This window comes from Sinocyclocheilus grahami, unplaced genomic scaffold, assembly GCF_001515645.1.
Source record: "Sinocyclocheilus grahami isolate Dianchi unplaced genomic scaffold, SAMN03320097.WGS_v1.1 scaffold46.1, whole genome shotgun sequence".
Taxonomy (NCBI): domain Eukaryota; kingdom Metazoa; phylum Chordata; class Actinopteri; order Cypriniformes; family Cyprinidae; genus Sinocyclocheilus; species Sinocyclocheilus grahami.
In genome coordinates, this window is record NW_015505225.1 from 1,781,177 (window position 1) to 1,805,642 (window position 24,466).

General features: G+C 39.3%; 3 protein-coding genes across 3 annotated transcripts in view; all 3 read left to right on the plus strand.

The window, feature by feature from the left end:
- Positions 1–20,139, plus strand: part of LOC107582643 (protein KIAA0100-like) — a 23,422-nt gene extending 3,283 nt beyond the window's left edge. Inside the window, exons 2-37 of the mRNA XM_016268556.1 lie at positions 517–635; positions 1,666–1,726; positions 1,848–2,040; positions 2,842–2,965; positions 3,045–3,169; positions 3,276–3,343; positions 3,471–3,607; positions 3,707–3,825; positions 4,116–4,303; positions 4,427–4,691; positions 4,822–5,027; positions 8,715–8,815; positions 8,901–8,902; positions 9,225–9,416; positions 9,502–9,704; positions 9,792–9,910; positions 9,999–10,222; positions 10,399–10,589; positions 10,990–11,089; positions 11,171–11,370; positions 11,684–11,981; positions 12,151–12,308; positions 12,397–12,603; positions 12,690–12,789; positions 13,803–13,985; positions 14,079–14,200; positions 14,290–14,445; positions 14,576–14,697; positions 14,791–14,971; positions 15,085–15,171; positions 16,970–17,080; positions 17,179–17,314; positions 17,773–17,894; positions 18,076–18,177; positions 19,304–19,438; positions 19,549–20,139. Coding sequence (XP_016124042.1) covers positions 550–635; positions 1,666–1,726; positions 1,848–2,040; positions 2,842–2,965; positions 3,045–3,169; positions 3,276–3,343; positions 3,471–3,607; positions 3,707–3,825; positions 4,116–4,303; positions 4,427–4,691; positions 4,822–5,027; positions 8,715–8,815; positions 8,901–8,902; positions 9,225–9,416; positions 9,502–9,704; positions 9,792–9,910; positions 9,999–10,222; positions 10,399–10,589; positions 10,990–11,089; positions 11,171–11,370; positions 11,684–11,981; positions 12,151–12,308; positions 12,397–12,603; positions 12,690–12,789; positions 13,803–13,985; positions 14,079–14,200; positions 14,290–14,445; positions 14,576–14,697; positions 14,791–14,971; positions 15,085–15,171; positions 16,970–17,080; positions 17,179–17,314; positions 17,773–17,894; positions 18,076–18,177; positions 19,304–19,438; positions 19,549–19,734 — 5,310 coding nt within the window. The 5' untranslated portion in view covers positions 517–549 and the 3' untranslated portion in view covers positions 19,735–20,139. The remainder of the gene's footprint in view (positions 1–516; positions 636–1,665; positions 1,727–1,847; positions 2,041–2,841; positions 2,966–3,044; positions 3,170–3,275; positions 3,344–3,470; positions 3,608–3,706; positions 3,826–4,115; positions 4,304–4,426; positions 4,692–4,821; positions 5,028–8,714; positions 8,816–8,900; positions 8,903–9,224; positions 9,417–9,501; positions 9,705–9,791; positions 9,911–9,998; positions 10,223–10,398; positions 10,590–10,989; positions 11,090–11,170; positions 11,371–11,683; positions 11,982–12,150; positions 12,309–12,396; positions 12,604–12,689; positions 12,790–13,802; positions 13,986–14,078; positions 14,201–14,289; positions 14,446–14,575; positions 14,698–14,790; positions 14,972–15,084; positions 15,172–16,969; positions 17,081–17,178; positions 17,315–17,772; positions 17,895–18,075; positions 18,178–19,303; positions 19,439–19,548) is intronic.
- Positions 19,918–22,051, plus strand: LOC107582644 (protein KIAA0100-like). The gene is made up of 3 exons (XM_016268557.1): positions 19,918–19,983; positions 21,216–21,350; positions 21,461–22,051. Exons 1-3 carry the CDS (start codon positions 19,918–19,920, stop codon positions 21,644–21,646), a joined length of 387 nt encoding a protein of 128 aa, XP_016124043.1. The 3' UTR covers positions 21,647–22,051.
- Positions 22,052–23,897: 1,846 nt separating this feature from the next.
- The window catches only part of LOC107582645 (putative serine/threonine-protein kinase F31E3.2), a 9,224-nt gene continuing 8,655 nt past the window's right edge, over positions 23,898–24,466 (plus strand). Inside the window, exon 1 of the mRNA XM_016268558.1 lies at positions 23,898–24,087. Within this exon, the coding sequence (XP_016124044.1) occupies positions 24,061–24,087 (27 nt within the window). The 5' untranslated portion in view covers positions 23,898–24,060. The remainder of the gene's footprint in view (positions 24,088–24,466) is intronic.

A 24,466-nucleotide genomic window follows, 5' to 3' on the forward strand; every position in this document is an offset into this window, starting at 1 on the left:
GGTTATGTCTGTGAAGGTAAACAGCTGGGAAATAAATTGCATGTTTATTTTAGATCTGTGTGGCAGCAGCAATATACAGTAAATAAATCCATAAATCCACTGCTGTCTTGTCTCCTCTGAGGCTGGGACTGTAACCAGTGTTCTGTGCTCATCTGTGCAGCCAAAGACTGAACAGTTAGCATGTTTTGCTCAAACGTTTGCCATGGCATTAGAACTAGTACACTGTTGTCACAATACACAATAACTGCGCCGTGGGTGGAAACTTACAGATTAAGGGGCGGTAATATTATAATGAGATCCCTTTGTCACGTCACCAAGGGAGCGAAATCAGACACGCTGGTTTTCTCAGACGCTTGCAGAAAAGGGCTTCCCAAAACAAAGTTACTGGGTTAATCTTTTTCACGTTTCCTTGGTTGGTAGATGCACCGGGGACCTGATTATAGCACTTAAAACCTGGAAAAGTCAGATTTTCATGATATGTCACCTTTAAATTGTCCAGTGGTGTCTGTTTTGCAGCTGCTGTCATTCCACATTGACTCTATAAATGTGATGGTGTTGAATCTGGCCCTGCCTGAGTCCCTCTGGCACATGACATCCTCTGCCATCACTTTGCTGCTGGATCATCAAAGTAAAAGGTGATTAGCCTGTGAAAAAGAAGAACTTCTTTTAAAAAAGACTTCTGCATGGTGTTGTGTGACTGATAGCTGTGTGCATAGCGGGTAAAGCTCACTTCACCAACCGAATGGGATGCACTGAAGCTTTAAAACCATTAAGCCTGTACTTAATTTCATGTTGTGACCAATATAAATTAGTAACAAATAGCCACGATTGACCATGGCAATAAATGGTTAATATCTAAATTCTATGCTATTTTGTAAAAAAAAAAAAAACAGTCATTCTAAATGGTAAAAGGAACCACTTTAAATGTTACAAGTACAATTTAGGCATCATAATATTATAACGCACAGTATGAGAAATGGTTATTTATTTAATAGTGTTATTACTAGTTTTTTTTCTTATAATTAGCTTTAAGTGAGAAAAAGGTAAAGTAAAATTAAAAAATGTTTGGAATTGGTAAGATATTTTTTGTTTTTGAATTTGATTTATTTATTGAAAATACAATAAAAACAGTAATAATTAGAAAAATGGTTACAATTTAAAATAACCGTTTTCTATTTTTACTTTTTAAAATGTAATTTATTCTTCTGATGAATGACGATAAAGCTGAATTTTCAGCAGCCGTTACTCTGGCCTTCAGTTTTCAGTTTACATTTTGTTTTTCAGGATTCTTTTCTAAATAAGAAGTTTAAAACAACAGGAAATATTTGACAACATTGTAAACATTATACTGTCACTTTTTTAATCAATTAAATGCATCCTTGCGGAATAAAAGTATTAATTATAAAAGCAAATAACAAAAAAAATCTTACTAACCCCAAACTTTTGAATGCTAGTGTAATGAACATGCACAATCAATTATCCAATATCTACTGATAAATGTACTTTTTATTTTAATAACCAATATACCAGTATACTGTGCATCCCTATTCCTATTCCACAAGGATCAAGCCACAATCTTTCACCATTTTGGCCCTGACCAAGCCCTTTAGCGAAACAAGTTACACAACTGCCTACTCAAATGACAACTTGCTGATATGTTGTCAGGTTGGCCTGGGATTTCTCAGTGGGACAACTTAGCAGTAAAGTTCTGAAGAGCAGCAGACTGGTATGTACAGCAAACATTCATGTGTTAAGGTGTTAATTCACTATGTTGTGTTGTGTACAAAACATAAACGTTTGGGTTAAATGGTTACAAGGTGGTAACTGAATGCCTGTGCTCTCATTAGCAGGACACGTGTCTGGCTGAGGTATCGCTGAGTCTGGCCCTGAATGGTGACGTGAGCTTGCCTGGTCTCAGGCCGGGTCGTCTGGGACTGTGTGTGAGAACTCTGCTGGCTGAGCTTCACGAGGGCCTGTTCCTCAGCCAGCTCCCCAAACCTCCAGGAGCTGCTCCTGCTGTCTGCACAGCTCACACTGCAGGTTTGACCTTTAAGCTACACACCTTACATTAAAGCTATGCAGTTAGTCATAATACATCCGAAATCGTAATTTAGCTTAGTGCAATTATCAAATGGCAAAGTGCAATTTAATTTAAAAAATTTTAACCGGATGTCGTTAACAAAAGAGAAGCTTTTGACGTCCTGCGGTTTTCCATCAAAATAAAAGCCTGATAGTTTAATATCTGAAAATGAAAAAAATTAAGATGCAGTAAATAGGAAATATTGTAATTTTACAGTTCTTTAAAATAAAATAATTTAATTTTTCTTTACAGTGAAATATTACAGTAGTATATTCTTATTTTGTTAAATATTTCTATTTAGTAATGATAATAATACACACGTGTGTGCGCAGTTAGGTTTTTGTGCATCCCTGCTGTAAATCATTATAGTTTATAGTTTTTATTTTTGACGTGTGTTTTTTGAATATATATTTTCCATTTTAATTTCAGTCAGAGTTTTAGTAATTTTGTTTTATTTATTTATTTTAAATATGGTTTTTAGTTATAAATATGTTTTTTATAGTTTTATAGCTTATAGTTTTCATTCATTTCAGTTATGGTATAACATATTTCAGTGTATTCATGTTCATCTTCAAATGTTGCCTTGGCTAAACTAATAAAATTAGTTTATGTATTCTATTTTATTTCTGTTAACTTTCATATTATTTCAACTAGTGAAAACTGTTGTAAATATATTAATATATACTATACTATAATATGATATATATAATATAGTAATTAACCTTGCTGTGAATATAAATGTTTGTGCCTGCCTCTTCAAGATGACAAAGAAGACCCTTACATCCAAACTGAAGCAATTGAGCGTCTTCACAACCTGATTCCACAGAAGGTCAATGTGGATTTTGAGAACACTAATATCACACTCTCCATGCACAGTCAGAAGAGGTGAGCAGTGATGTTACAGTTCTTCTGATCAATCTTGAATTTTATTTTTGTGTTCTAACAAACTATGTTTGCTTTGCAGACTTTTGAACTGGACTTTAAAATCTCTGAAGCTGGGTTATGATCGTGATGATGAGCAGCTTCCTCTGAAGAGTTTCTCCCCTGAGCTCAGTTTCCCACAGAGCCGTCTGGAACTTCTGCTGGAGGGTAAAGTACACATGAACACACTCTTTATCACGGTTATTTTTGCTTAGAGTTAGGGATCTGAACACACACTTAAAGCTACGTATTGTGGGTACTGGGTGTTTTTCAGATGGTCTTTTACTGTCACAAAGCCGACAGAGAATTTTATGTCTGAACACACTCAGAACAATACTGCAGGTGAGTTGTTTTGCTCGCTTTCTATATGATTTCTCTATGCAAATCAAAATCTTTCTTTGCTGTATGTTTTGCAGCTTCGTGTTTGTTTTGTTCTTCATTATTGTTTCTACCTTCACTCTCTCTTAAGGTGACATCTGTTGACATCTCTAGCACGGTCACCGTCAACACTTGTATCATCCACTACCGTCATCAAGAGTTCTCCCACTGGCTGGACATGTTATCATGGGACCAGCTCTCGCATAAAAAAACGACTCATAAAAAAAGGTATAAATCGCCCGCTTGCTTTCTGAGCGTCCCAGATTGGGCAGTAATGGAGGTCTTGTTTATTGTTCTCTCTCATAAGTGTCCTTTCGTCCCTCCCAGGCGCTTCCCTCAGCTGGACGCTCCCCTGATGATAAGCTCTTCCGTGTCTAATGTCAATGTGTCAGTGCAGTTGGGAGATACGCCACCCTTTGCCCTGGGCTTCATCTCAGCCAACACTGGTAAATAGAGAAGTGTGGCTATTGAATGCTGTTAAAAACAATAGACCGTTGAACAACCCATTCAGATTAGATCGGAATTACTCGAAATAACAGCAGGTTTTGTTCTCTACCAGTTAGAGATGAATGAAAAAGTATTTTCACGTTGTGATTATGTAGCTTAGCTTTATAGAATACGTTTTCATGTGTAGTTTCCTTTTTTGGTCAACTTCTGGTAAAATAGAATTGATTGAACACTTCAGTTTAAACGTGTCTCTGCTGTGATGTGTGACTGAATCTGGTGTGTCTCACAGAACTGCAGCACTTGTTGGGCTCAGAAGAGGATGACGTGAAGAGTCTGGCTGTGACTGAGAAAGCCTCTCTGTCCCTGGATCATTTCTGGTGGCGTGTGGGCCAGGGTTCCCATATCCAGCAGGCTCCTCACCCAGCTGGAAAACATGTCTGGGGGGAAGCCCTTATCCTAGACTCTCTCACACTGCAGGTAAAATCAATATGCATTGCATTTATGTAGTAAGTTATTATTTATCATGAAAGATGGGCTATATTTTTAAAATAATAACCATTTGGCTTTACATTACGCCCTTTTTAATTAATTCGCCCACAGGGCAGCTATAGTTCGTCGAGGACTGTGAAATCCAGCCCTTCTGGGAGCGCTTGTATGGAGTCAAGTCTGAAAGGCCTGCAGCTGGAAGTGTCCGAGACCTGCACTCTGTGTCTGTCACGTCTGTTCTCCGTTCTCAAATTGGACAAAGCGGAGAACGTCTCCTCACATTCCACTCCAGAAAAGCCTTCAACCCGTCTACCACCTCTCTTTAAGTTTAAACTCAATCTTGAGGATGTAAACACATTCACACTCTCCAATGTGGCAGGTGGGAACTAAAAGAAGCCCTTAAAATACCAGTTACACTCTTGTTTTTCTTCCTTGTATCCAAAAAGTTATGCAGTACATGTTAGTTTGTTTCAGTACCTGAGAGTTTGTTTTTCTGTGTTGCATTAAAGGGGCTGTTGCAGTGAGGGTGGACACAGTGGAAGCTGAAGGATCAGGGGAGAATTCGAATGTTTCTGTCCAAGGTGTTTCTTTGGCTGTGGTGAAGGCCCTCACTGAGAGTATAGAGCCCTGCTGCCCAGCCGCCCAAACTCCCAACCCCATCCTGACCCTAACGGCGTTTACTGTCTCCTACAACATCAGCGGCCGCAGTCTGGAGGTACTACACTGCTTCTACACACAGCTGTCATGACTTCCATCACCTAGGATCACTTATTACAGGCCATGACCACTAGGTGTGGTTGTAAGTGACTGCAATGATTGATCACTTCATATCGAATTCCATTAACAATTATAGCAGGGCCCAAAACTAAGATTAAAATCTTTGCTTATTTTACTGCAGTCTGGTCACAATGAGGCCTTGTTTTTAATTTTGATTTGGTATGGGGGAATTGGGTCATAACTTGTGATCCAGTTGCTTAGAAGAGGACAGTAATGTGTGTCAACACTATAATCGTGACTTTCAGTCCAATACCGCAACCGTACTCAACACAAGATGCATTCTTGCTGGAAAAAAAGCAGGAAGATTGAGCACAACCAAATGAATCAAAATGTAGTTACAGAATGTACATTCCTGTTTAAATCACCAAGAAATGTAATTTTTTTTTTTTTAATTTAAAGGGTTGTTGTAGTGTTTATCTGTAAGTCATACCAGATAAAAATTCAATTTTTGAGAGAACAATAAAATGAAAATTTTCAAAACTTTATAAAAGTGTATTTTAGTTCCCCACAATCCACAAAAATCCTTTAAATTGAATGGTATTTAGAACATAACGGGGATTTAAAATAAAAGTATAAAACAAACCTAAATTAGTGTGGCATTTATTATAAAGGCCAAGCCTAAACAAATTCTGAAGCAAAACAAAAGAAAAAGTATTGACGTGGGAAATATGCTATACAGATTAATCATGTACCTTTCTCATTCGACATGAATCTAAATGTCTGTGCTTTGCACATGTTTTGCATTTTAATTGGATTATAAAAGTCGCTTTGGAATATACAGTTGTGTTCAAAATTTTATATACACTTTGCAGTATCTGCAAAATGTTAGTTATTTTACCAAAATAAGAGGGATCATACAAAATGCATGTTATTTTTTATTTACTACTGACCTGAATAAGATATTTCACATACTCCACGAGAGGAAATAATAGTTGAATTTTTAAATTTACACCGTTCAATCTAGGGATGTCAATTTTCGATCATTTCCATGATCGATCGTCGTTTAAATTAACGACCAATTAATCGATTAATCGTTAACCTTAATGCTGCAAAATGCATCTATGCAGCCCGGCATGACAGGATGTGCAAAAGTTACTCAAAAAAAACCCAACACTTTCTCACCTGATTTAAAGGGGATTTAGTCTGAATTAAATGCTAGTAGCAGGATTGTAAAATGAATAGATGATTATGATAATTTGATAAAATGAAGAGAACTCGTTTGAGATCATTTTACATTAGTGACTGTTTCCTATCCCGACACGGGGACCGCTGAACATGCCTCTTTAAAAGGTTTCGTGGTGCTCGTTGTTGTATTTTTAAACACAATTGCAATGATTTCAACTGACATTATGGCATTTAAAACAAAACGATCCCAAACGTAACTGTGGCGTGTGTGGCTGCTGCGCAGTCAGTGAACCGCTTCCATTGGCGCTGCTGCAGCAAAACACACTGTTGCTCACATGAAACATTATCATGTGAATATTATGACCTGTACTTAATATTATCCTGCTGGATCCTGTCCTGGAAAATGTCAGATTTTGAATTTTTGCGTTGCGGTAGGTCTATTTGTTTTTAAAAATCCGGCATTTACAGTGCATTAGATCGTGACAGTGCACACTTGCGTGCATACGAGACGGAGCGAGCGCGGGTTTGGCTAGATGTATTTGGAGCTTATTGCTCACGTCTCATTCGGCACAAATCCAAATGTTTCCATATTCGTAATGTATTTGAATGTTAAACTATTATTTATAATGTAAACTAGGCTTGTACTTTACACGCATTCGCATATAGACGGAAAAGATCATCCTCTTCACATGAGCAAAAACGTCCTTGGCAGAGTGGACCGGTATACTGCGGTCTAATTAAACTGACCAGTGTAACCTTTTATATGTTTGGTTGACTGTATTTTATTTTGATAATAAACAGACTGCGATGTAAGTTTGAATTGCTAGAATATGTGGGGTGTGCGCGCGTGAGGTGCCGGCGTGATCGAACAGCTGAAACATAAAAAAACTTCTTTATGGAGTGCTGCGCCATACTTCTGTTTTAAATCTGTTAGCTTAATTATTTAAGCCAGATATATTTTTCTTTTTTTTTTTTTTTTTAATGAAAACAAATTATTTTTATTTAGGCCTATTGCTTACATAGGCTATACATTTTCCTTAAAGCATCCCATTTTGTCCCAGGGCTTGAAAACCCATGCCTAGGCTAGTTAGGTCCTGCAGAAACTTGTGAAGGATGCTCTTAGTTGTGGCATCACCGTTTAGTGACAGCATTGAATGCTCCGGGAAAACGTATAGTCAGTGTCGGTCACAGCGCCTTTTAATTGCTGTTTTGAATCCAGCAATTATTTATTTACAAATTATAAGCTCCGATTATGACAAGTGTGGTATAAAAGCTTTGTTTATTAGAGGAATAATTGGTTTATTTATTACCGTCTAACCCTCTTAATTTCGCAGGTTTATTTAATTGTCATTCACTTTTTAGCACTGTTTTCGCATCTAAGGGAAATGAAAGATTTCATGGCCATGAATTAAGAATTCGTTAGATTCATTAATTTGTTCCCTCATTTTAGTTAAATCATGGGTTAAGGAACAAAATTAATGAAACATGGACAGTGGCCACAAATTAATAAGTCGTAGGAACGAATTAACAAGTTGTAGGAATGAATAGCCTATCTGTCCTGTGTCCCGCAGCCCTGCAAAGCGCAGAGCCCGATATGAAAGAATTATCTGGGGAAATGACTTAGTTACTACATTTCTATTGCTTTCCATGTTGAAGAACTTTGTGTTGTTTTCTTTTAAAGTTTAAATCACATTAAAAGCTTAATTTGTACATTATGAATGAATGATGATGCATTTATATACCGTCACCGTCACTCACAGCCGCTCACACGTGTTTTGCACATTAGAGCCGCACGCAGCCCAAAATTAAACGACTTAATCGACCATCGATAGCTTTAATTGATTGCATCTCTTATTGACAATTAATCGATCATCGATTAATCGTTGACATCCTTAGTTCAAACATTTACATACACTTGTTTCTTAATACTGTGTGTTGTTTCCTGGATGATCCGCAGCATTTTTTTTTCTGTTTGTCCTGAACAGTTGAACTGCCTGCTGTTCTTCAGAAAAACAGAGCAAATTCTTTGGTTTTCCAGCATCTTTTACATATTTGAACCCTTTCATACAGTGACTGTATGATTTTGAGTGTATGTAAAATTGACCACAACTGTAAGTCAGTACATTTTAGACTTGTATTCCGCAAACATGACTTAAGATTAAAGTATTTGTTTCAAATTCATTTGCCCTCGTAATCTTTAATCAAAAAATGTACTTCTCCTCCTCCTCCTCGCTGTAATATCTCTTCTCTGATGACATTTGCACCAGCACAAGGGAAGGATGATAATCCCTCCCCTCCATCAACCTGTCACTCATGAGGTCACAGCAATTAGCAAACATCAACGTTCCAATCAATTCATGATGGACAAAATTCATTTTTCATCTTATTCATTTTACTTAAATGCACATTACAATAGAGAAGAAAACATGATCATAGTTTCCATTTCATGCCAGCTTTAACCACATCTTGATTTTATTTCCTCCCATCATCATCTGATCAGGTGCGGAGTGAAAACGCTTTAACAGTGCAGTGGACGACATTGGATCACATGTTTTTGTATCAGCACATCACAGAGAGCAAAAGCTATTGGAAGAAAGAATAGCTAATTTAGCTGGAGCCTAAAAATAATTTTGTTAATTTTTAGTAATTTTGTTACGTGCTTTTTTTTATTTTTATTTTTCCTAAGTAGTTTGAATTTATTTCACTAGCGTGGTGGGGGGGAAAATGCATCCAAGATGGCTGACAAAATAAATGCCAATTGCAAATTAATTCAATACTGAAAGGTGTTGTTAAAATTGCTTCAGTTTAATTCAGAATTGACTCCATGTTTGTCAATTTTTTTTTATACTTATTAGAGTATTGAGCTTTTAGCATAGAAACATGCTAATATCAAACCTATTAGAATCAATTTTAAGTGTTGTTTGCTGAGTGCTACATGTACAAAGTGCTATTTTTTTGTCACTTATGAGAGTCCATGATGACTAGCATTCTTGTTTCCTGTGTTGTTCAGTGCGAATCCGGGACTATCCTCGTTACTTGTTTGAGATCAGAGAATGGTCGCTGTCGGGACGTCTGATGGGCACCGAGCAGGACGGGCAGCTGAGAGCAAAGCGCAAACAGGTGGTCCAACTCGGCCAGCCATGGGGTGATGTGACCGTTTACAGGAATATGCCACCTCTGAAGTTCTACTACGACATCCATTGTGAGTCACAACACTCTCTTGATCTCGTAAGTCTGTAATGTGATATTGCAACAATGTGACTCAACCGGTCTAATTGTTCGTATAGCAAATATTTTCCTCTACACTATTGTGTGGGGGCCATGCTGGGATCCTGCTTGGACGCTGATTGGCCAGGCTGTTGATTTACTGACCAAACCCACAGCTGACCCATCCCCCCTTCTGACCTGGTGGGATAAAAGCAGACTTCTTCTGCATGGCCGCTGGGTGATGGACATCGAACAGGCCAACCTGCATCAGCTCGCTACTGAGGTACTAACAAACACACCCAGGCTCCTTGCTAAAAACAGCTTATACTTTTAAATATCTAATGCTAAATATAATGCTTTTTTTGCGTAGGACCCGTACAACACCACGGAGAACCTGCACTGGGAGTGGATCAAGCTGAACTTTGACTGGAATCCTGGGCAGTTTGTCTTCAAGGGTGACCTGGACGTCAACGTTAGAACAGCCTCCAAGTATATGACTAGTAGTTGCATTGCATTACAATGTGACATTTTGAATTGAGTTTGATTATTTAAATCTGTCTGGTCTGTTTCTCTACAGGTATGATGATATCTGCTTCCTGCACCTCCCGAGCCTTTGTATGACCCTTGACCTCCAATGGTTATGCCATGGTAATCCACATGACCACCATGCCGTAATGCTCTGTGCTGTGGAGAGCGTTGCGGATGTCATCTCAGGCCAGCCACACGACTCCTACAGGGCCTTCCGTTCTGAAAACCTCAACCTCTCCATCACCATGGACCTCGACCAGCACTGTGGCAAAGGTTAGAACTATAGCCTTTTTTTCTAAATGCTGATAAAGGCTATGCAACTATTAAAATCGGAGCAGCAACTAGCGTCGTCCAGAATAAAAATCGGGGCAAAAGTCGTGTAGTGTATTCCAGGCTTGAAGGTCATTTCAGCTCTGGTTTTAAAGGCTTTTGTTTGTGTTTTCTCTCAGAGCCCAATCAGCCCAGAATCCTCCTCTACAGCAGCACCCTGCGCTGGATGCAGAACTTCTGGGCCACGTGGACCAGCGTGTCCCGGCCCATCTGCAGAGGCAAGCTCTTCCACAGCCTTAGACCCATCCGCAGGAAGCTCGGCCAGCACTACAAACAGATGTCCTATACTGCATCTTTTCCACAGCTACAGGTGACACCTGATTCTGTCACACCATATTTTAGGCCTGCCTCCTTTTTTAAAATTTAATTAGTTAATTTAGTTAACTTGTCTTCGTGCTGATGCTCAATGATATATAGCTGAAACCAAACGGTTGTTTATTATTACTATTATTTTTATTAATAATAATACTAATAATAAATATTTAATATTAATAATCATTTTAATAATTTTATTTCATGTATGTTTATTTAATTATTTTATAATTAAATAATAAAATATAATTTATATTTTATAAGCTTGTGTATCTATATAGATCATTCACCCTCATAAAATAGTGTATTCTTATCATTCAAAGGATCTTTTGTCATATTGGAAATATTTTTTTGTAATTGTGATGAAATATATGCAAGGTTAAAATGTTCCTGTGCAGGTCCATTACTGGGCATCATTTGCTCAGCAGAGGGGCATTCAGGTGGAGTGCAGTAAAGGTCATGTCTTCACCAGAGGAGCACAGAGGCTCATCCCACAGGGTGAGAGAGCAAACATCCTCAGTCACCCTCTCCACTTGACATTGATATGTTCTGCTGAAATAATCGATGCATGTTTTACAGCTGGTACTGTGATGAGACGACTGATCTCCGAGTGGAACGTTACTCAGATGGTGAGCGAGCTCTCTCTGGTCACCGTGCACCTCATGGCCTCCACATGGGATGAGACAGCCGACCACCAGATCAATGCCCAGGTGAAGAAGACCCACCTGCTCAGCCTGTCCTCACTCAGCTACCAGAGACAGAGCAACCGCATAGAGGAGGTAAGGCATCTCAAATTGCATTTAAGAGACACCAATTGATCATTTATCTACAAGCTTGGCATTGAAGGTTAGCTTGGCATTGAAAATGGTCAACATGTGACCGAAATGTTTGCCTTGTTTCACTCAGTAAATTGCTTAAATTGCTTTCATCTCGCTTGTGACTCTTTGATGTTTGAGTGTGCTGACTTTTTTCAAGCTCTTCACCTTTTTAATTTATCTACAAGAAATAAAATGTTGCTATTTATTATTTAATATAAAATTAACGCCTTTACTAATTGACAAACCAACAATATATCTGCATTAATTGTCTCAGGAAGTAAACTCAAAAGACGAGAGCAATGCTTCCTACACGCACAAGTTGTGTTTGGTGGACCTGAGGGCTTCTTGGACCACCACCAACCGGAATATTGCCTTTGGTTTGTACGACGGTTATAAGAAAGCAGCCGTGCTCAAGAGAAACCTGTCCACCGAGGCTCTGAAGGGTCTGCGGATCGACACCCAGGTGCAGACGAAAAAGCTGAAACGCTCCATGTCCAGCTACTCCTCCAACACAGGTCCTGCTACACCAGTCATCACCACAACCACTCGCCCAGAGAAGAGTCAGAATGAAGGTAGGCTCTTCTTGTGACTTTCGGCCTAAAAATCTGATGTATATTGTAGCTCATTTGCCTGTTTTTTTTTGTCCAGACTAATCAAATTTTTGCTGTTTGGAAATGATCAGTCTTCAGTGTACCAAGGCTTTCTTTGCCCCAGTTGATGTGTTTTTCTTGTCCTTTTTAGGAACGTCCATGCTACAGAAGCTTATCGAGGAGACCGATAAGTTTGTGGTCTTCTCTGAAGAGGACGCAGGAGTGAGCGACCAGCTTTGTGGAATTGCCGCGTGCCAGACGGATGACGTTTACAACCGCAACTGGTTCATAGAGCTCGTCAACGGTCAGGTATGATTTCCGATTTGAGAGCAGTAACCTGTAGTGCAAGGTACTGTTTTAGCAGATCTAAACATCTTCCCATGTGCATGGTGTTCAGATGATGCTGCGAGGCACTGAGACTGCCGGCTGCGTGCTGGTGTCTGCCGCCAAGGCACAATTACTGCAGTGTGAGCACCATCCTGCTTGGTACAACGACACACTCAAGCAGAAGACCACTTGGACGTGCCTGCTGGATGGTATGCAGTACTTCGCCACCATGGAGCAAAACCCCTCTGAACAGGAGGACTGGCAGCTGTGGCTGGAGGTGGGTTCAGAAGTACAGTTATCATGCATATATAACCAATGAAACATTGCATTATAGCAATCAGTTCTCATTTTGTGGACCTACAGGTGAAGAACATTGAGGAACACAGGCAGAGGAATCTGGACTCAGTCCTGGAGCTGATGGAGAGTGGCCAGGCTGTTGGAGGCATGGTCAGCACCACCACAGGTGTGCCGTTTTAACTCTTGAGTTCATAACATTTATCTCTTGGGATGGACCACCTTGTAATGCCCTAGAAGCTCCACAGAATATCCTGGCAACCGCATAGCAGCTTGTTAAAAATGTTCAGAACACCCAAAGACTCTTTTAAAGCAGGGGTGCCAAACTCATCTTCTGGAGGGCCACAGTATTGTAAATTTGAGTTTGCTCCAATACGCATACCTGTAGTTTCCAAATAGTCCTGAAGGACTTTATTACCCGGATCAGGTGCGTTTAATTAGGGTTGAAGCTAAACTCTGCAGGACTGTGTTCTCCAGGAACTGAGTTTGGCACCCCTGCTTTAAATCAAAAGTCCCTTCAACAGACATCTTGGTAATGCCTATGGCACATCCATTTGCAGACTTACAAAGACCACTTCTTATCCATGTCTTTTAAAGCTGGCCGCACACTAGACGATTTTCAAATCTTAACCAATTTTAAAACCATTAAGACCACACACAAGAAGACAGTTTCAACTGATTTTTAGCCTTATAATCCTCTGAATGCGCACACTAGACGATTCGACCAGACCGAGAGACCACACACTTGTCGATTGTAGGGACAATTTCACAGTGACTCAAAATCTCACAGAGATTCGCGAGATCAAACGTGACTAGAGCGATCAGAAGCAGAGGCACATCAGAGGCAGCTAGATCAAGAGTCGTAAATATCAAACATGTTTTGATATTTACGATTTGAGTTCGGGGACGAACTCTATGTGCCCTTGATGCACTCTTCTGCCAAGGCCGCACTAAGATGAGCTCCACAGCAGACATTTAAATCACAAAAGTGTAGACTGGGAAGAGCGTGAGGGCTTCTGATTCCATTTGGGACAAGGCCATTGAGTGTTACAATTTCTCCCATTCATCTTTCTACAAGTGGCCCATCTCTCATCCATATAGCATTGTGGCAGCAACTTTTGCACGTCCAATCAGTAGCCACAGTCTAGTTAATTTGACTTGTTTCTTCTTGCTCTGATTTAGATTGGAACCAGCCTTCCCAAGTGCAGGAGACCCAGCAGGTCCAGCGTATCATCTCTCGCTGTAGCTGTCGCATGTATTACATCGGGTACAGCCACGACATCGACCCTGAACTGGCCACCTCCATCAAACCGCCAGAGATCCGTGACTGCCATGAGAAGGAGGACCTTTTAAAGAAACAGGCTGGTATGCGACCTCAAGCAAAACAGGAACTGACTGTTGACTGGTAGTTGTTCTGTCAGAAATATATTATTGTTGCTTTCTCTCTGAACATATCAGGTGCAGTCGACACTTTCACCCTCATCCACAATGACCTGGAGATTTCCACCAATCCAGTGCAGTACTCCATGATCCTGGACATAGTCAATAACCTGCTGCTCCACGTGGAACCCCGGCGCAAGGTTCAAACTGACTGTAATTGTTTGGACACCAATTCTGGAATGAGTTCTTGTGTTGTTTGCTGATCTGCCAGATCTTTTGCTTTGTTTAGGAGCACAGCGAGAGGAAGCAGCGTGTGCGTTTCCAGCTAGAGATCTCAAGCAACCCTGAGGAGCAGCGTAGCGGTATCTTGCACCTTCAGGAAGCGGTACGCCAGCATTTGGCTCAGATCCGTTGCCTGGAGAAACAGATCTACTCCAATATGAGGGTTAGTGCACATCTGTGGTTAGTTTAGTTCACCTGAACCATCAGCCATCCGCATAGCTTTTCATATGAGGGCATTTCCTCCAGACTACTTTGAGGTTCCTTCATAATGACCTTTTATCTGACTCTTACAGTCCCAGTCAGAAGAGTTCAGAGGAGACGAGCTGTCGGACATCAACCTGCGCCTGCAGAATCAGCTCAACCAAGAGAAGACGGACATGCAGATGAAGAGTGAGGAGCTCAACATCCTCATCCGGTTGGTCACTAGCAGAATTCTAGCATTTGATCATTCATTGGCAATAATAGTTCAAAATAGTTGGATATATCAAAGTCTTTTGCCTCCTCTCAGATGTTTTAAGGACTTCCAACTGCAAAGAGCAAACAAACTGGAGCTGCGTAAACCCCCAGAAGACGTTAGCGTTGTGCGACGTACCGAGTTCTACTTTGCTCAGGCACGCTGGTGTCTCACAGAAGAAGATGGACAGCTGGGTATAGCTGAACTTGAACTGCAGAGGTTCATTTACAGCAAGGTGAGTCTGCAAGGACAGAGGTTTTGGTTGAAGATGCTGAATGTTCTTTGCTAATCATTGGTAAAATGTTAGCTACTGTGTATATGACCATGCTATGATGTTCTCTTCCACAGTTGAATAAGTCTGATGACACAGCAGAGCATCTCCTGGAATTGGGCTGGTTCACCATGAATAACCTGCTTCCCAATGCTGCATACAAGGTACTGCTGCTTAATTATTCACACTGGATGTCCAAGTTGGGGAAATAACGAAACTATGTGACCGTTGAGATGTGTCATTGAAAATCTCTAACTTCTGCAAATGTCTCTGTGTGGCTGTTTACACGTTTAAACATAGTCTGAACTGAAGCCTGCGTAGGGGGCTGGTTTAGTGTGTGTAGATTTTTTTTGGTTCCGTTTGTTAGAGAGGGAGCGGGACGGTCTATTAATTGTCCAACAAACAATTAGTTAGAGGTAAACTAGACAATTGAACTTGAACATACTACAATAAACATAATATACAAAAACAGACAAATAGTATTTTAACTGTTATTTTTAGCGTAACATGTTAACATCATTCTAGTTTGACAACTAGTAGACTTGTCAACCGTCTTGTTCCTTGACAGTCACCTAATTTGTCTAACAACCAACTAGTCAATCAATTAGGGGTCAACTAAATGAGTAGTTCTCATTTTAGCTGTAATATTTAAGGTAACATGTTAACAATATTCTAGTTTGACAACTAGTAGACTTGTAAACTGTGCTGTCCCTTCATGGTCAATTTGTCTAACAACCAACTAGTTAATTAATTAGGGGTCAACTAAACGAGTAGTTCTCATTTTAGCTGTAATATTTAAGGTAACATGTTAACTATATTCTGGTTTGACAACCAGTTAACCATCCTGTCCCTTGATGAACCATCCTGTCACTTAATTACTGTCACTAATGTATCCAACAACCAACTAGTCAATTAATCAGGTGTCAACAAACCGATTAGTTAACATTTTAGCTGTGAAATTTAGAGTGAAATGTTGACAATATTCTAGTTTGACAACCAGTAGACTCGACCGTCCTGTCCCCTGATGATCATCTAGTTTATTAGTTGTCCAGCAGCCAACTAGTTAGTTAGTTTGAGGTCAACTAGGCAATTAGTTTGCATTTTGCCTGTAATATTTAAAGTAACATGAACATTATTCTCGTGTGACAGTTAGTAGGCTTGTAAACCATGCTGTCCCCTGATGGTCGCCTAGTTTACTAGTTGTCAAACAACCAACTAGTTGATTAGTTAGGGGGTCATCTAGTTGGTTTATTTTGAGCATTTTAACTCCAATATTTACATCCAAGGTAAATGTACATGTAAATGATATTGAGATTATGGTTATTTTAATGTGAAACATTTTCATCATAATTACAGATATAATCAGTATTATTATGGATTATTGTCAGCCGTCGTAATACTGCCTTACTAGCAAATTCACTGCTTTCACAATAAATTTCACAATAACGTTAGACCATTGTCTTGTGAACATGACACTAAACCAGCCTAATTATACAGGACTTCCAACTAGTCATTCAGACAACCCACAACTAGTTCATTTTGAACATTTTAGCATTTTGCACATCTCTACTATTTGTTAATCCTATAACTCTTGGTTTCTCTTGTGCAGCATGTAAGGGTATGTATGGAGTGGGTAAAATCCTATGTTTGTTAGTCGACACCTTCGTCCTCATCCAGACATATGCCTGCTCAGAAAGTTTATGTTGCTGTTTGGACAAAACTCACCCGCATTCTCACTTGTAGTTTGATATCGCAGGCTAGTTGCATTGCCTTCCACTTTTACGTCTTGTCTTTTTTTAAAAATATTTTTACATCTGTCCAATCATTTTCGGTTGGCTTTGACCAGCAGGATATGCAGCTATGTCCATATTTTCCTTTGTTTCGTGGTTTGCATCTGAACAAACACAACAAACAAGTACTTCAGTCATTTGGGTGAAACTTTGCTCATGTTCTGTGTTGTAGGTGGTTTTGCGCCCTCAGAGCCCCTGCCAATCAGGACGCCAGCTCGCCCTCCGTATCTTCAGTAAGGTCCGCCCCCCGGTGGGAGGGATTTCCGTCAAAGAGCACTTTGAGGTCACTATCATGAAATCCATTCTTGTTTATATCATAACACTGGAGGATCCTATTCACACATACAGCTGTCCTCTTCTTCTTTCTGTTTTTATTTGTAGGTAAATGTGGTACCACTCACCATTCAGCTCATGTACCAGTTCTTCAAGAGGATGATGGGATTTTTCTTCCCTGGAAGAAATGTGGAAGAAGAGGAAGTTGGGGATGAAGAAGACAAGTTTAGATTGGTTACTACAGGTTTGTGGAGTTTTCTTTCTTGTCATGAGCATGACCTTCCCACCATAACTGGGATATTCAACTTTGTTCAAAATCACATCAAATGCAAATAATTCAAAATTAGAATTAGAATGCATCAAGTACAAGAAGTGAAAAAAATGCTGATCCTCTAGAAAGCCAGAATTGGTCTTTACGTTCCTGTTTTAACCACTCTTTGAACTCGCTGTACTGACATCCATAGTGCAGCCCATGCTGATCAATATCAGTTTACATTGATTATTTTTTTTTCCCCCCTTTGTGCTCTAGTGAGGGTATTAGATTGCTGTCTGCTGATGTTAGGGCACATTGATGGCCCATCCTGAGCTATTAAAAGCTCATCGCTCCTTTGACATTGGAGGGTTTTGTGTCTGGTATGGCTTCAGGGTGACTTTCATGTGCGTTGTGGAGTGTCTAAGGCTTGTTTTCTTCTTAAATCACAGGTGTTGTGAAACCCAGGCAGCTCTCTGAAGACTCCATAGGAGGGCTTGGACCCGGGAAAGGGGTGGCGCAAGGGTTAAATCGAACCGCTGGTGTCAGGAGGTCTTTTCGCAAACCACCTGAGGTATTATATTATTACAATTAAAATGTCTAGGCTACTTATTATATGTATTGCCTCTTGGTTTTTTTTTAGTTTATTAATTACATATCATTATTTGCATTCTGGAATGATTGTAATATTGTAGATGCAAGCCATTAATTGAGTTTTATAAGTTTTTTGACCTCTAAATGTCTTCTCCATTCAGCATCCTGTTGATGACATTGATAAGATGAAAGAAAGAGCAGCCATGAATAATTCTTTCATCTACATCAAGATTCCTCAGGTTCCCCTCTGCGTCAGTTACAAGGTTGGTCCTGGCAAAGGCTCAAAGTCTAAAAGACACATCTTATGCTCACCATGGCAGTATTTATTTATCAAATTAAATTACAAAGTCACAGTAGAACAGCAATAATGTGATATATTACAGTTTAAAATACTGTTTGAATATAATTTAAAATATAATTTATTCTTGTTATAGCAAAGCTGAATTTTCAGCAGTTAGTACTCCAGTCGCATGTCACATGATCCGTCAGAAATCATTCTAATATGCTGATTTGCTGCTCTATAAACATGTCTTAAAGTTTGAAAACAGTTGTGCTGCATAATATTTTTGTCAAAACTGTGATTTCTTTCATTTTTTCCGTTACTCTTTGATGAATAGAAATTGTGTACCTTGTATAATTTATTCCAAGATCACCATGAAAATAGCCTTGATTCTGGCATGGCATTAAAAATGAATAAATAAATAAATGAATGAATGAATGAATGAATAAATAAATCGATGAATAGAAAGTTTAAAAGAACAGCATTTATGTGAAATAGCAACCTTTTGTAACATCATAAATGCATTTACTTGACTAATTTAATGCACATATAATTATAATATATCATATAAATTTATAAGTATAATACCAGTATTAGCATCCCTTCATTGGCTATTTATTTCTAAAGCTACAAGTTGTAATGTCTACTTGAAACTTTCTCATTTGACACAAAAATAGCTTTAAATAATCTTTTGTGGGTATTTTAAGTCAAATGTATTTTGCGATTAATTAGATTAATTAATCGACACAGAATAGAAAAATGTATTGGTAAGTTATTTTAAAATACAGTAAAAGTTTTTTACTATTTTATTGTTCAGTAAATAAACAAATAAAAGTGATTTTTATTCATCTATTCATCATGCTTTAAAGAAAATGCATTTGCAAATCAAACACCATTTCAGAGATCTGAGTTACAGGATGAGGAGTGATCATAAAATGACACTGCCTTTAGAAAGCCTAAAAGTAAGAAGCACATTAAAATCATTGTAATGTTTATAAGTTTTACCTCCAAGTTTTTCAACAAAGTCTTTGCAAATGTATGTTGTTAATATTCGATTCATTGCATACCCTGGTGTGACTGTATGCATTTCTCTTCTGGTGTATCTGTAGGGAGAGAAGAGCAGTGTAGACTGGAAGGATCTGAACCTGGTTCTGCCCTGTCTGGAGTATCATAACAACACCTGGACCTGGCTGGACTTCGCCATGGCTGTAAAGAGAGACAGTCGTAAGGCTCTGGTTGCACAGGTAATCACTCGCAAACCCCTCAGTCAAAAAACTCAACTTTAAACTACATGTAAGAATGTAGTAGTAGGCCTCCGTTCAAATTTTGTTAAACTTTTGTCACAAATAAATAGATGATAAAGGAGAAGCTGCGGTTGAAACCCGCCTCAGGCTCAGAGTCTCGAAGTAAAGTGACGGATGGGAAAACGGACAGCAGCCTCCAGCAGCAGGTGGAAGACGAGAAAGCAAGACTTCTGATCGGCTTCAGCACTGCCGACAAGAGCTCCAGCAAAAAGAGCATCTTCAGTCGCCGCAAGTGAAGCTTCTTCACAGCGATGCTGGTCTTGAAGAAGCTCTGCTGTACTTTACCGTGTCCCAGTCCGCAGGAGAAGGGACGGATGATGATAACCAAACCCAGTCCGAGGTCTCTCTCCGCTTCACCAGTGGTGCCTTTAAACGTCCGCGCTGGGTGTGAACACAGGAACCAGCACCATGGTCAAGCCATGACTGCAGGTGCTGGTCCTGCAATGGAAGAAGGGATTGTCATTCTACTGTCTAATATGGGTGCTGTACACCTGACATTGTTTTTATGTGCTCCTGTTGTGCCATAAATCATTTCAGTATATTTAAATTAACTACATACAGCATTAAATCATCTTTATTAAAGAGAGAGTTCACCCAAAAATGACAATTCTGTCATTAATTACTCACCCTCATGTCGTTCCAAACCCATAAGACCTTCGTTCATCTTCAGAACACAAATTAAGATATTTTTGATGAAATCCGAGAGCTTTCTGACCCTGCAAAGACAGCAAGGGATCTACCACGATCAAGGTCCAGAAACGTAGCAAGGACATCGTTAAAATAATCAACCGGTTCAACCGTAATTTTACGAAGCAACGAGAATACTTTTTGTGCGCAAAGAAAAAAATAATGACTTTATTCAACAGTTCGTCTCCTCCGTGTCCCACTTCGGAGAGTATCCACTGAACGTAAACAACGTATGCTGTTCTGTCTCACGCGGATGCGTTGTTAAGGTTTTGATCTGAATGAAAACAATGTTTCCGCGTGGTGCTGTATGTGATACTCTCCAAAATGGTGCCAGGGTGACGTGGAGGAGATGAATTGTTGAATAAAGTCATTATTTTTGTTTTCTGGGCACAAAAAATATTCTTGTCGCTTTGTAAAATTACGGTTGAAGCACTGATGTCACATGGACTATTTTAACGATGTCCTTGCTACGTTTCTGGACCTTGATCATGGTAGTATGTTTGCTGTCTATGCAGGGTCAGAGAGCTCTCGGATTTCATCAAAAATATCTTAGTTTGTGTTCTGAAGATGAACGAAGGTCTTACGGGTTTGGAACGACATGAGGGTGAGTAATTAATGACAGAATTTTCATTTTTGGGTGAACTACCCCTTCAAGTAGGATAACATCCTCACAGCTCAAGACAGTGTCCTACAATTCAACGGTTTATCTATACTTTGTATAGGAGCATTGTGACACCTTTCCTAAACAAATAAAAGTGATTTTTATTCATCTATTCATCATGCTTTAAAGAAAATGCATTTGCAAATCAAACACCATTTCAGAGATCTGAGTTACAGGATGAGGAGTGATCATAAAATGACACTGCCTTTAGAAAGCCTAAAAGTAAGAAGCACATTAAAATCATTGTAATGTTTATAAGTTTTACCTCCAAGTTTTTCAACAAAGTCTTTGCAAATGTATGTTGTTAATATTCGATTCATTGCATACCCTGGTGTGACTGTATGCATTTCTCTTCTGGTGTATCTGTAGGGAGAGAAGAGCAGTGTAGACTGGAAGGATCTGAACCTGGTTCTGCCCTGTCTGGAGTATCATAACAACACCTGGACCTGGCTGGACTTCGCCATGGCTGTAAAGAGAGACAGTCGTAAGGCTCTGGTTGCACAGGTAATCACTCGCAAACCCCTCAGTCAAAAAACTCAACTTTAAACTACATGTAAGAATGTAGTAGTAGGCCTCCGTTCAAATTTTGTTAAACTTTTGTCACAAATAAATAGATGATAAAGGAGAAGCTGCGGTTGAAACCCGCCTCAGGCTCAGAGTCTCGAAGTAAAGTGACGGATGGGAAAACGGACAGCAGCCTCCAGCAGCAGGTGGAAGACGAGAAAGCAAGACTTCTGATCGGCTTCAGCACTGCCGACAAGAGCTCCAGCAAAAAGAGCATCTTCAGTCGCCGCAAGTGAAGCTTCTTCACAGCGATGCTGGTCTTGAAGAAGCTCTGCTGTACTTTACCGTGTCCCAGTCCACAGGAGAAGGGACGGATGATGATAACCAAACCCAGTCCGAGGTCTCTCTCCGCTTCACCAGTGGTGCCTTTAAACGTCCGCGCTGGGTGTGAACACAGGAACCAGCACCATGGTCAAGCCATGACTGCAGGTGCTGGTCCTGCAATGGAAGAAGGGATTGTCATTCTACTGTCTAATATGGGTGCTGTACACCTGACATTGTTTTTATGTGCTCCTGTTGTGCCATAAATCATTTCAGTATATTTAAATTAACTACATACAGCATTAAATCATCTTTATTAAAGAGAGAGTTCACCCAAAAATGACAATTCTGTCATTAATTACTCACCCTCATGTCGTTCCAAACCCATAAGACCTTCGTTCATCTTCGGAACACAAATTAAGATATTTTTGATGAAATCCGAGAGCTTTCTGACCCTGCAAAGACAGCAAGGGATCTACCACGATCAAGGTCCAGAAACGTAGCAAGGACATCGTTAAAATAATCAACCGGTTCAACCGTAATTTTACGAAGCAACGAGAATACTTTTTGTGCGCAAAGAAAAAAATAATGACTTTATTCAACAGTTCGTCTCCTCCGTGTCCCACTTCGGAGAGTATCCACTGAACGTAAACAACGTATGCTGTTCTGTCTCACGCGGATGCGTTGTTAAGGTTTTGATCTGAATGAAAACAATGTTTCCGCGTGGTGCTGTATGTGATACTCTCCAAAATGGTGCCAGGGTGACGTGGAGGAGATGAATTGTTGAATAAAGTCATTATTTTTGTTTTCTGGGCACAAAAAATATTCTTGTCGCTTTGTAAAATTACGGTTGAAGCACTGATGTCACATGGACTATTTTAACGATGTCCTTGCTACGTTTCTGGACCTTGATCATGGTAGTATGTTTGCTGTCTATGCAGGGTCAGAGAGCTCTCGGATTTCATCAAAAATATCTTAGTTTGTGTTCTGAAGATGAACGAAGGTCTTACGGGTTTGGAACGACATGAGGGTGAGTAATTAATGACAGAATTTTCATTTTTGGGTGAACTACCCCTTCAAGTAGGATAACATCCTCACAGCTCAAGACAGTGTCCTACAATTCAACGGTTTATCTATACTTTGTATAGGAGCATTGTGACACCTTTCCTGCTGGATCAGGAGATTCTAGTAGGCCAGAATGGAAAAGCTAGAAGAATCTGAAATTCACATATACTGGAAACCCATATTATCCCACAATTAGTGAAAAATCACTGGGGGGGAAAATCAAGAATTTGTCCCCATTTGAGCTCAATGTTAAATTTACATGATATTAGTTAGCTGACCACTGTTTTACTGTACTAACTACATAGTGCAATACAAAAGCGAATGGGACTGAGGATCTTCTGCCTGTGGAACAGTTGGACATCATGGGAAGCATCTTATTTTATGCCATTTTTGCAGCCTGTCTGATGAATGCTTTGTAATTTTAACACTATGGCACTTTTTACACAAAGTATTTTCTGATATTTTTGTATCTGTGGTTATCTTCTGTATCATTTCAATAATGTCTGAGATGCTGCTGATTTCTGCTTGTCAGCTTCAAAAGTGAAAGATGTCTTTTCAGCTTGAATGTTTAAAAATGAACTGTATCAGGCAATGGGCCTAGTATTGTTCTTTGTACAAATAATGGGAGGTATTAAATGTCACCAAGCATATAAATTAATATTTGTCAATAAAATAAAAGCAGGCCCCAAAGAGCCCTCAAAATTCATTTATTTTCAAACTTTATGTAAATCATCAATACTCATAAGGATGTCAGAAAAAAATTTCATTAGATAATTTTAAAGAAATTAGAAGTTATATAAGTTTAAAATAAAAGGTTATGGAAAACTTTAGACTTAAGAGGTGCGCTAGTATGAAATATAGTCACATGCAAAGAATTTATTAGGCTTAATTATAAAGATTTGCATAAAACGCGAATAAATAAAATAGTCACATATAGCTAACAAAATTGGAGATAATGGTGAATTTTATCCTTCAGTGCATTATTACAAATACATTGATTTTCCACAGGTCCACAGAAGCCTCTTACTAGATAAAATAAGGTCACGTCTGTGAGTATGAGAGTTACATAATCAATCAATCATGACGTTTCTGAAGCATTGCTGTAACGTGATCTTTGTTTATGTGTTAAATATTAATGAGTAGGCGGGGCGGAGTCTCGCGCGCCTGCATGTGTATCAAAGGTTGGCACACTGATGCGCTTGCTGAAACCGCGTTATTTTGTGTGCGAGGCTGGTCTAAGTAACGTGGCATTCACTTTTTATCGACTGACTTTTGTGGGAGAGTAGATTTGTTTTTTAAGAAAATCGCGTGTTGATAAAATGTGATGGGCGGCGACGGGAGTAAAAATAAGGTAAGCGTAGTAGTTTATTGAGGCAAAAGTCGTAGTTAATGGTTTGTTAATATGAGAATTGGACCTTACAATAAAGTGTGACCATTTTAAATGTAAATTAAAGCGATAATTCGCTCAAAAATGACCATTCTGTCATCATTTACTCACACCCAAGCTGTTCCAAACCTGTATGAGTTTCTTTCTTTTGTTGAACATAAAAGAGGATATTTTGAAGAATGCGTGTAACCAAACAAACAATTGATGGCCCATTGAGTATTATTTTTCCCCCTTACTATGCAAGTCACTGGGGTCCGTCAAATGTTTGGTTACACGCATTCTTCAAAATATCCTCTTTTATGTTCAACAGAAGAAAGAAACTCATACAGGTTTGGAACAGCTT

Excerpts from the sequence above, each read along its gene's own strand:
- LOC107582644 (XM_016268557.1), top strand. The coding sequence starts at position 19,918 with ATGACTGCAGGTGCTGGTCCTGCAATGGAAGAAGGGATTGTCATTCTA. Across the intron at positions 19,984-21,215 it reads TACTGTCTAATATGGGTGCT|GGAGAGAAGAGCAGTGTAGA; the intron begins GTACACCTGACA and ends GTGTATCTGTAG. Across the intron at positions 21,351-21,460 it reads GTAAGGCTCTGGTTGCACAG|ATGATAAAGGAGAAGCTGCG; the intron begins GTAATCACTCGC and ends ACAAATAAATAG.